This window comes from Bacillus rossius, chromosome 5, assembly GCF_032445375.1.
Source record: "Bacillus rossius redtenbacheri isolate Brsri chromosome 5, Brsri_v3, whole genome shotgun sequence".
Lineage (NCBI taxonomy): Eukaryota > Metazoa > Arthropoda > Insecta > Phasmatodea > Bacillidae > Bacillus > Bacillus rossius.
In genome coordinates, this window is record NC_086333.1 from 46,075,041 (window position 1) to 46,087,745 (window position 12,705).

The following is a 12,705-nucleotide window of genomic DNA, read 5'->3' on the forward strand; positions in this document are numbered from 1 at the left end:
GGAAAAAGAGTTTCTACGATGGCACGCAGACGGAGACGGACCCGTACGTATCAGCTCGGCGGTGCTGAGCTCTTCCGTTTACGTTACTCCGCGCGACCGATAAGTAGCCGAGTGTTTGGCTGCTGTGGTAGCCATGCTTATTCATGTTCTACATACGTTAAACAAAATTGTTTCAAGTTTAGGAATATCTGGTTTGTATTATTACTTTATAGTTTTATTTTTATTATATATGCAAACCCCGGCTGTGCTATAATTAGAGACCCGGAAAATTCGCGGGTTCAATGACCTCCAGGACAGACTCCAATATCCTCTACACACTCGGGCAAATGCCAACTGTTCATTGGCTGCTGACTTGTGAGTCGTCTCGACTGGGTGGCCTGTGATTCGACACTTCTATGAGTGAGGGTCTCTAATTGGCCCTCAGTCCTCCAGATTAACAGTGAACCAATGACAGAAGCAGCACTAAGGTATAATTATTTGAATTTTAGCGTAACACGAAACGAACCCGCGAATTTTCCGGGTCTCTAGCTATAATTAAATGAATATTTCAGTCACCGTGAAATGCAATCTCGCTGGCTGCCGTTCGTTACTACGTCTCCGTGCTTTGTGGAAGCAGCAGACGCGATAGAGACCCGTCTGCTTGTCAGCGCCGTTGTAGAACGGGTCCCGCATGAGTGGAAGAGGAGGGTGGTGCCTGGGGGGGGGGGGGGGGTGAAGCACTCACGTTCGGCACGGTGTAGCTGCCGTACTCCTTGGGACTCATCGACTCCACCTGCTTGTTCTTGAAGGCGCGGTAGTTCTCCCGCAGCTGCTTGCCGTACTGCAACAAGGGCACACAGAACACACGTGACACGCATGCTTCCAGTGCCACTTCCAAAATCATCTAACTGCCCATGTTTTCCAAGGCTGCGCTACTGTCCTCAGCGGAACTTTAGATCCACAAAACACTTTAAAAGTCTAAAATCACCAGTAAATCATGCATACGACGTAATGCGATACTTTAGAACCAACATATCCGTTTACTCGGTTACCAAGCGTCATCGAGTTAGGGAAGTCAGGGAGTTCATGCGTGAAATCTTTGCCATGTTGATATTTAGGTCAAAATGAGAATGACTTCATCCTAGATATCGAAACTTTTTTTTTTCTCGCTGTAATGAAATTTAACGCTAATTCGTTGCTGATGTGTTGTCAGAAACTTTGTTAATTTTATAGCTACGATTTGTTTTTCTAACAATTTGTTAACCACACCATGCTAAGTGCCTCGTTTTGTTTCCCATGGAAAATGGAGCTTCTGCGCTGTGTACGGTATGTGGGTATTGGTAGAAATAAATGAAAAAAATAACACGGATTTACGTATCATGACCTAACCAAAGTTTACCCAAAATACATGGTTGGTTTCCGACTGAACGTACATCTTAGGGAGTCCTGCTTGGAAACTTACTTTCAGTATCCTTCCATCATTCACAGCTTAAGCATGAGCGTAGTGACCTGTGAGTTGCATCGAAAGAAAAAAAAAACTTAAAAAATAGAGAAAGAAATGGATTAATTCTCACGAGTCATGTTTATATTTTATTTTTAAAATTTTCCCGTAATTACTATTATTTAAGGGCTATTTCTGAAATTTTAACACTATACTTTCCTTGCATTTGTTGTTCTCTCACTAATATTTTCAACATATATCTGTTTCCTGATTAATCAGGTGGGAACCAGTTTGAACAGTCCTAGCGAATATGTGTTCACGTCCTCCTCAAGTTTTCATGAGTAAATAAATGCATGATGCAGGATCAGGCGGAAGTCTCGCGATACGCCTTGGTCATAGGCACAACGCCATACTCTAGTGCATCGCATGCTGTGGATATGATACGGAGTGCTGGCATAACCTGGATACACACTAGATAAGAATTTTCTATGTTCAATGTTTTGAACTGAGACAGCACCACGCATTTTCCAACAGCGAACGCAAAAAAGAAAGAAAAAAATCCCTTCCGGCACAGCCTACAGGCGTAGGTAGATTTCGAAGTACCTAATTCTTCTGGAAATAGTTTAGAAACTTCAAGAAAATTCTGGAACACTTCAAGAACTTAATGTATATAACATATTTACGTTCCCCAATATTAAAATGATTGATGTAACATTTTCTCTTTTTACATGCAGCGAAACTATTATGAATGTTTTTAACTCAATGCATCCAGCCTTAAATAGCTTACAACGAATTGCATATATAAGGTAATTATTCAATTTTTCGATCTTCAAAAACTATCTTTAATCCCTTGAACTAATAACGTGGTCGTATAAAAATTGCTTTGCACCAAGGTTTAAGATAATAATAAGATGGTTTAAAATGAATTATATCGGATTTGATAATACGATAGTTTATTTTTACTTCATCACCTGTTTTAACGGTAATAATTCGTTTCATAAATCATTTTTTGAGCAAGGTTTTATAAAGTTTAGGATTAATAAAAAAATTACAACGGATTTGACAGTATACTTTCAAACCTTGTTATTTCCACGCCTTGCAGTAATGGTTGGTTAGATAACAATTTATTTCATCAAATTTTTTTAGACCATACCTATTTAGAAAGTTAAACCAAAATAAAAATGGATTCTATAGCGTACAAGGCACTGAAGTTTTATTTATTTTCTTATTCCAACTTCTGGTTTTTCTTACACCTTACAATAATTGTTTGTATTATTAGAAATTGTTTCTGACAAAAGTTTTATATAAAAATTATAGGATTTACAACCAATTTGAACGGATTTTATGGTGTGATTACTAAAGGAGTTATGAATTTATTTTCGTATTTTAACCCCTTTGCAGTGGTTAGTTGTATCAGGAATTTTTTCAGACAAATGTTTTAGGTAATATTTGTAGAGTTTGCAATCATTTTAATGGATATGATAGTGAGACACTAACGGCGTTACGAATTTTTTTGTAATTCAGTCTCTTTTTCATCCCTTGCAGTAATGGTAGGTCGTATAAAAATTATTTCAGACGAAAGATGTAGATAATAATTCATGGTTTTGCAACAAATTAGAACGAATTTGATAGTGTGCATGATACGGAAATTATGATTTTTTTTTTTAAATTCTAGCCCTGTTACATTTTCACGCAAAATATCGTCGTTTATTTTTTTTCCCCCTGGGGGGGTAGGTATTCGCACGTCGTGTTACCGTAAAATAAAATTTTGTAGTTGCTTGGCTCCTGGGCTGTAGCTGCGTCGAAGCAGTACCGGTAATTGCTACCCTGATGAAGCCAAGCAACTTTAGACAGTGGCTGCAAAAGATGGCGGTCCTTATTAAAAAAATAAAAGGTTGATTAGTTTAGGTCAGCGCCGTATTACGAGGAACCGTAATGTTGCGCACCATACACTTGTACCACCAAATTTCGCCGCCAGGGAACTGTTGTAGGACCTCTCATGAGTAGATCTGCCAAGTGGCGTCACCCTATAACGACGAGTGTGGTTTATCTGGCAGTTCTGTGCGTGTGTCATCAGTGCACTCGTGACAAGAAGCCACGAAAAAGTGGCTCCTTTTCTTTTTACTCGGAAAGAACGCAGCGGAATATTCACAGCCGCACGTTGTTCGTGAGAATCAGCCCCCCCCCCCCTTTTTTTTTCGTGTCACGAGACACACACAAGAAACGGCCGGAGAAACTACGCTGGTTTTTTTTTTCCGGCTGACGCCACGTGGCAGTCTACTCGGGAGAGGTCCTGCAACAGTAAATCCGACGGAAATAAACTAAATGGCAATGAATAAAGGAACATAGCGACCCCACACACTGGGAGGAATTTACGAGCCATCAAGCCAACGAAACAGGCAGGAAAACCAAAACGCCAAACAAGCTACAATGTCCATTCCCAACTTACTATTCCGTTTATGTTTGGGTCCCTCCCTCGTAATATGGCGTTGATCTTGACTAATCCAACTTTTTTTATTTTTAATAAGGAACCAGGGCTATCGTGTAGATATTCTGGAGGTGCTTGGCTTTTGGGATGTGGTCGTGTCGAAGGCGAAATCACCGAATATTCGGTCGACCTTGCGGTCGCCTTCGTCAGGGTAGCAGTTACCAGCACTGCTTCCGCCTTCCACGCGGCTACGGGTCACGCGAAGTGCGCGAAAACCTCGTGAATATTTACTCTTGAAAACTTGAGCACACGTGAAATCCCTTGGCCAACCCCGGCAAAACCAGACTGCGAGCTTTGAATATATATACTGCATATAAGTCGCGAGTGGATAGGATTTACTCTACATTTTTCAGGAGCGTATGATGAGCAGCTTGGGAAATTCACCGCTGCAGGGCGCTGCCGTAACGCCCTGTATCGTCTTAGGTTGTTATTTACACGTTAGAGCGCAGCAATGTCACCCGCTGTCATTCCCCCGCACCCCCCACCTATCATTCACTGCAGCTCATGGTCGTTCAACGGGAGGGGGAAGGGGTGTTTGAAGAGTTCGACACTTGTCCGCTAGGGACCACCACAAGTCGATGTCCTAGAGATGGTGGCGATTGCGGCGGTGAATTAACCAACTACCTCAAAACCGTATTAGAAATTTTAACCTGGGCTGGCGACTTCTATACAGTATATATATTCAAAGCTGCGAGGTTGCTCGAGCGAGCACGGACCGGAAAGGGTTGAGGAAGGGAGGGGAAGGGGGGAGGGGGTTCCCGCTCGCCCGACGCTTGCAGCGCCCGTCGTGAAAGCGGCGTCGAGACGCCACGCAACCGCGGGCGTCGCCGAGGCCTTCGCTAGCGACGGCCTCGGCGCGAGCGGCGTTTGTTCCTTCGCCAAGTGAGCATTCGAAAGCTGCCCGGTCTGCGGGGTGGAAAGAGGAGTGAGGAGGGGGGGGGGCTGAATAGGAACGAAGGAGGTCGACGACCCCGGCACTGCACGGCACGCGCGCACGCACACAGAAGCGCGAATGCGTGTGCAATCGGCGCGTGTGCGTGTGTGCGTGTGTTGTCTCGGGACTCCCCGGACAATGGCGATGAAGAGACTGCGCGGCTGCGCGCGTTCCACTTCCTGCCGCGCCGGCGAGAAACACCGACTGTCCTTCGTCTGTCTCTCATACCGTGTTCTCTCTGTCTCTCTCACACATCATAATTTTTACTGCAGGGCTGTTCTCGAGAGAAAATAAACACTATACCTCGCTCGCATTCATTGTTCTGACACAAATGAGATCAACATAATTTTCACTAGGTGGTGTGCAATGGGTGTAAAATGTCGCGCAAGTGAAAATTACAAAAAAAATAAAAAATTGCGCGAGATTATTACGCCCATATTATTAAACTTCGTGAATATCTGTTGAAAATATTTGTCGCAGAACAATAAACGCAAAAGATGTAAAGGGTTAAATTTACAAAGGGAAAAAAAGTGAGTAAAGCGCGTGGAGTACACGCGCGACAGAAGTGAAACTTCTTGCTTATTAGTTATAGATAGAGATAAATTATTAGTATTAACTATATTAATGAACAAGAGATAATAATTGAGAATATTAAGGATACGGGTGGGATCTCAAACGAAAGAGAGAAAAAAACTGAGGAGTAGACAAACACAAGCAGCGTTACGAGAATTCCGTAGCATCACTGCTGCGTCAATCCTACCTCTCCCATGCCGTCTCCCCTTCAGGCCGTTACAACTAGCATATAGCATGCTACGCGACGTACGTATCCACCATTCGACCGCTAGCGCATGCGTTGGAGTGGCGTCGCCGCTGACGCACTCTCCTCCACTACCGGTTCCCCCATCACGTACCTAACTGTTCCCCTCATGCGATCGTAATTTTCGTAACACTCAAAAATTGTAGCCCCCTCAACAAAGAAATTTCACTTCAAAAAGCCCTTAAGGGAGATCAGACTTCGCCATCTTGCAATTTCAAAATATTTTCATACCGCATCCAATACAACTTTAGAGCTTTTTTTTTTTTTTTTTTGACACAGCATAGGACTTATTTGGCTACTTGTTGAAATCAACGCTTGCGAACTGGTGTATTATCAAGACAGTTGTAGTCGCCTGCGTGAAGTAATAAGTAGTTTCCTCGCGGCGCTTACAGACTGGAGTCTGTTAGTGAATGTGTGGTTGCAACAAGTTATAGAAGACTTGGGAGATATTATTTATGCTTTAACATGCCAAAAATTGTGATAGTTTTAAATTAAAATTATAGCAAAAAGATGGAAAAATCAAAGATGGCGGGGCCTAGCCCCCCCCCCCCCCCCCCAAGCAATAGTAATTACGGCCCTAAGGCCGTCGCTTACCCGAACACACACGCGATGTGCAGAACTTCAGATGAAACCACGTGATTTGAAAACTGCTCGAGATAGCCGAGTGGCGTATATGCTTACGAGAATAATTGAAGAAATGTCGAGGTCGCGAAGATAGTTCTGGTTCTGGATTGTGTTTTTAAACTGAATGAACGCGGCTAAACATGAGAGTTTTCGGAATAATATTTAGGTACGAAACTTCGGGTAGAAAACCTTAATAGCATTAAACCTTTTTTTTTTAATCTTCATTGCTAATGCCTTAAAATATTATAGTCACCACTCATGGACACAACATAGTTGCACGACATTACATTCAGAGATCAGAGCAATGCGCACAGAGGCGATACCACGCTAGAAGCACCATTGATCATCGCACTTATCATCACGCCCCTCACTAACACAAATATGCCCCTGACTATGAGGAAGCATTAAAGCTCGGATACATTGCAATTATTTTTATGGGAAAACGTAGTATCAACGGAACTCATCAAAACTTTATGCTTTGCAATAATACGATAGTAAAAAATGCTGAACTTTATATGACTGTTTGAAAGATCAGTAGTATGTGTATATTCAAACAACTCGCAAACCTGCAATTTTAGATCTGAGCCTTGACAACGTTTTAGCATTTTTCATTCATGTAACAGGGAGATTTAAATATATGTTTCACTACAGAACCTATGCAATGTGTGTGTGTGTTTTTTGTTGTAAATTTGGTTGCCAGATTTACCTACCCATGATAATTTTTACCTGTTAGTTGTGAAAAGTAAAAGGTGAATATTCACAATTGAAATTTTCGCCTGACTAAAATTGTATAATGGTAATGCATTATAAGATTTATTATACAAATCCATGATACAATATTCCTTACTTTACACTAACATTTCCTGACCAAACAGTCAGATTTACCTAAATATTATTTTAAAAATAATTTACCTATTTTGAAATTTTCTGGAAAAAATAAAGAAAGAAAAAGAAAATCCAGTCTCCAAAGTTTCCATATCTGGCCTAAAATTACATAACAAAAGGAAAATCCAAACAAAACTTTGCATAATTAATTTTATAATGTGTAAAAATGTGAAATATAACACCTTCTTGAAAAAAAAACTTATTACAGTCTGGGTGATGGCATACAAGAGCACTGACCACATTTCCCCCTAAAAATTTCTATCACTGTGTGAATTTCCATGACTTTTCCAAGATTACAATTATATTCCCTGATTTTCTCTCACCAATTTCAACTTCGCAGACTTTACCCTGAATTTCTAGAATCTGGACACCCTAGTTTAGGTTTCCGCAGCTGGGTTAACTCACAAAAACTAGCTTCTATAATATATAAACAATGTTTTTTTCTCTTAAAAACATCTAACAAAGAAAAGTAAAAAAAAAAACATTATGTTGGATGAAGGTGAGACTTAAATAAAGATGACTACGTAACAGATTACGTGCTTGCCACATTGCGAAAGTAATTTTTTTTTTCGCAGTCACAAACGTATCGTGTTGGTATCGAACTCGCACTGTATTTACCGCGAAACCGGATTCAAGAACTCGAACCTGGTTTCTCGCAACGGTCGTGTGCGCTAGAGGCTTCAAGGTCGCGAGTCCTGGCGGGAGGCGTTTACAACCCCCCCCCCCCCCCCTACTTTTTTTTTCTAGAAATCTTACGCATGAATCGGTAACCGACGAGTTCTGTTTTTTATGCCTTTATTCAACACTCTAAATCGATTATAGGCTACACTTAATTAATTGATTAAAAGTGGTATAATTTAAGATATTTCGAGACCATTTCTCAGTGACGTACAGCTGCCGTTCTTGAAATTAATAACTTCAAATAAATTCAGTTATTTCGCAAGGGGAAAAAAAATCAAGCAATTGAACTGCCACTTTCAAGATTACGGTAATCCAATGAGTTCGGCCTATACGCTATGCTTATTCAAAATTTAAAATTTACAAATTAAACGTGTATTAAATGTATTGGTCAAACAATTATGATTTAAACATTTAAAGATTTTTATTTCAGACTGCAGCGAATGCGTTTTTTGGATAGGCCAGACTAAAACATGCCATGGACTTATCACGTTTCTTAGTGTCACTTATAAAGTGTTCTTATTTACGCCTAGTTCCACGGGAGGTAAATGCTTTGATTCAGTGATGTGCATTAAGTTTTTTTTGGAAAGGTAGAAAATTAATTACGAAGATCGCTTCACGAAATTTTCCAATTTTGCCTCAGTTTTTTGCCTAAAGTGTGATAAAATTCACTGTTAAGCGGTACACAGGCCAAACGAAATGCAAGGAATAAATAATATTATACTTTAATATTTAAATCTATACTAAATAAATGTTAAAAGTCTTTCACGCAATCCAACAGACACACTATCCAAAAGATACAGAAAATGCACACTTTTAAACGCTGTTAACTGCACTAGTCCAAGTTAGCATTGCTTCGTAATATTATCATAAACCTACAAGCTGTCTTTCTCACAGAATTCAAACAGTGCATCTTTCTTTATTGCTACATAACACTTTATTTCACTTTACGACTCACTTGAGAAAATACGTCATGCTCTCAAAAACATAACTATTAATTGTTAAAATTTTACTACAGCCATGGAAGAGCGCAAGCGGTTTATTAAAAGTGAACAATAGCTCTAAAAAATAATAATAATAAGAGCGAGCCTGTCTGTACTAAACCCCGGATTTGGACCTGATTTTCGACAACGAATTTTATTATTATTATGCCCGTTCCGTTAAAATTCATTGAAAAGGGAATACTTTAAAGATTCTGTTTGACTTTTTAGAACTTTGGTTCGCGCCATCCGCCACAGATGGCAGCACCGTGGTTGTTACACATTCCCGTTCCACGCGACTTCCGTTCCATTCACGAAATTACGTTCATCCTACCAAATACCGTGTACCAAGATCTAAGATGTCACACATAAAAAACCAGCTATGAATTACAGTTAATACGGTCGGCTTGACGTGCAGAGCTTATCGAACTATCTGACAAGAGACGCAGTTATTTGAGAGAAAACAGTAGTTATAAGCTAGACACACCCGGGTCGCGACGATGAGCTAAAGGTGGGTTTACGATTGAAAATTAAGAATTAGGACTTAAGACTTAGTCGTGTACTTACCATATGACTCTATGTAAACTAGTGGAATGGTTTATGATTGTCGTGTGTGAATTTTGACGGGTCGTGTGCGAACCATATGATGACTTAAGACTTAACAGAAATGATTATATTTTATATTTTTCGTTAAGACTTAAGGGAAGCGACCAATCACAACAAACCGGAACCTTTCAACCGGAAGTTTATATCTTATTATTGGACCGAGCGAGGCAGTATTTTGGGTTAGAATTCGTATATTTGTCATTTGTAATCATCATCCATTTTGAAAAATAGATATTCCATTTGTCAATAACCTATTTCATACCTGCTTCTCCGTTTCGAACAATGGCCGACCATGTGTTTTGTGCTGTGATTGGTCAGAATTAACGACTTCTATGTGAATCATAAACTGGAAAATGTAGTTTTGACTTAACCGTGTGCTCGATGTTAAGTTATAATTCTTAAGGAAATCAATCGTAAACCCAGCTTAAGAGCGTGTCCCGAGCAGGGTGTCCACAAGGAAAAAAAAAATATTTCGTACCAACTTAGGCAGAGAAAAAAGAACTAGATTAGAAAAAAAAGTACTAAATTATAATTTGTTATGGTTTTTAACAACTTAGGAAGTTATTATGACTTTGCGATGCTCGAACTTAAATATCACACCACACACACATACATTCCATAGTTTTTTTTTAAATAATTACGCTTGATAATGAAACATATTGGAGTTACAATAATATCATTATATTAAAGAAAAAATGTACTAGATCTGTACTAAAACCACTAAAAAAAAGTTATAAAAGTACTAGATCTAGTACGAAAGTACCAACTGCGGAGACCCTGGTCCCGAAGCGGCCAGTCACGTACCCTGATGTGCATCAGCATCTTCACCATGGTGCTCCCAGGCAGCGCTCTGGCTCAGCACTGACGTCCCCTCCCGGGGCGCCTTCGCTGCTTCCATTCCCCGACGCTTGACCTTACACCTCGACCTCTCGACCTCTCGACCTCTCGACCCATCGCGACGGCACGTCACGCACCGTCGATGGCGATTATTTTATTTCACGACCCACATAACATATATGCCCGAAATAAGAGAACCCGCAACAGCTTCGCCGCCATTTTTTGTTTTTTGAAAATAAGGTTTTTTTTTCTCTCTCTCCACCGGCGCGAATATATATATATATATATATATATATATATATATATGATCAATAGCGTTTTTTTTTTAAATTTCATTCGGAAAATCACAGTACGTGAACACATTTTTAAGATTTTACAAAAAAAAACATGTAGTAAAGGTAGTCGGTCGGCATTTGTTCCTTATTGCGTATCCAGTTGTATTTTAACATAATACACTAAAAGAAGGAAATTAATCGTATGTGTGATGCAAAGCTGTATAATTACCAAAAATATATTTGTTTGGAATTTTTTTTTTAATTTCGAGGGACACTGTTTTTTGGTTGTGTTTGTGATTTATAATTGCACCATAACCTAAATATATTTGATTTTGAAAATATTAATTACAAAACTGTGATATAAACTGGATACGCATTCCAGTTTTTGTTTGACCAGGATGTTTTGACGCAGTAAATTAACACAGCAAGCATCATGTACCACAGGATGAATATATACACGATCATTCCATCATGATCAAGTGTTGAATTGGATACGTGACACGGAAAAATTACCAGAAGATATTGAAAATTTACGAATAATAATAATGATACCATTATTTACATAATTTTACCAGTCTAACCATCATTCGACATAAAAATTTTGATTCGCATTTGAGTAACGTCATCCCCACGTTGAGATCTGAAATTCTGTCGCGCCCGCGAATTTTGTCGCGCAGAAGTTACAGATTGTCAAACGAGACTGTCTAGGAAATTATTTTATTCGCGTCGCGTCCTTCGCACTTCAGTCGTTACAGCATTAAGCTAAGTTAGCAAGTTTGGCACGGGAGACAATTTCCCCCATTCGATATTCAACTTGAAGATCTTAAACGTGACGCAAATACATTTATTGTCATTTAAATTTTTCAATATTAATTTATATATATTTATTTATCTTAGCTTTGGGTAACATCTAACATCTTGAAATTAATTAATGGCTGGCGACTTGAATTGAAGGGAATAGATTAGGGTACAAATGTATTAATTACTTTCATTAACATGCGTATAGGAACAGGGATAGGAAGAATAACATTTTTGGACATAATCGCGGAAGGCTAATTTATTTATGGAGGACTCATTCATCCTTAAAAAAAATTATCAGGGATTTTTTTTTAATGATTGGAAATAGGGCCTTGTTAAGGTCAGCATACGTGATCCAAACTCCACTAACAAATACGATATCATTATCTTAATCTATGACGGTCTACTCATCTAATAAATTATGTAGAATTTTAGACTTCAGCATGAAAATTAAAAAATATATATATGTAAAAAAACTGCACACTTTTAACGCTTACAAATATTCCGATTTAAACATACCGTGACACTAAATATTTTCAAATCAAGCTAACTACACTATCAAAATATAATGAAAATAAACTTATTAGGGACCAATTCAGGTATGCCAGAGTTACCGAAAAACCTGTATTTACTAAAAATAAATAAAAAATAAAAAATAAAGTACACTTCCGTAATAGGGCGAGTGCCTGACACATTTTTAAGCGTTTACCTCTAGTATGAGAATCCGTAGCTATGTACGAAATTGTATTTTAAATGCCGTAGTCGCACCGAGAGGCTTTGTAGTGGTTGTGACAAAGAAACGAAAATGCTTTCGTGTTTTAAACCTTTCGCTCAGCTGGCGTGTCGTAATGACGGGCACGTTGGTTCAGACAGAGGTTCATACTGTAATATTACAGTTTAATAGCAACCCACACCGTTCCTTCGGGATATTTGGCAAACAGTGGAACGTTAAGAATAACATTTTTTTTTTGTTTGCGATGTCCTCACTCCTGACACAGCACATTAGTGAGTGCTAACATCGCGTAAACAGTAAGCGGCAACAGTTTCCTCAGTAACTTGAATGCTTAGTTGTTATAAGAAGTTTGTAAAAGATAATGGGGAAAAAAATCACACCAAGTTTCTTGATTTTCTTGGTTTTTTGCATTTAAAGCTCATGATTTGTTGTCTAATTGCACGAATTTTCTTCAAGGAATCAGGTCACTTTGGTCATATATACGCGTCGATGCTAGTAAGAGATTGGTTAAATCCTCCGGTAGAGATCTTTTAAAAAGTCAGTGGTCAAAAACATATAATGGCTAATTCAAGATTCAGTTGAATATTTAAACTTTGGGAAACGACCATCAACAAAGAAGCACAAATATTA

General features: G+C 39.1%; 1 protein-coding gene across 2 annotated transcripts in view; it reads right to left on the bottom strand.

The window, feature by feature from the left end:
- LOC134531772 (growth factor receptor-bound protein 14-like) overlaps nucleotides 1–12,705 on the bottom strand; it is a 648,199-nt gene that overhangs the window by 35,420 nt on the left and 600,074 nt on the right. For both annotated transcript variants that reach the window (XM_063367665.1, XM_063367666.1), the window contains one exon: nucleotides 725–820. In XM_063367665.1, the coding sequence (XP_063223735.1) occupies nucleotides 725–820 (96 nt within the window). The remainder of the gene's footprint in view (nucleotides 1–724; nucleotides 821–12,705) is intronic.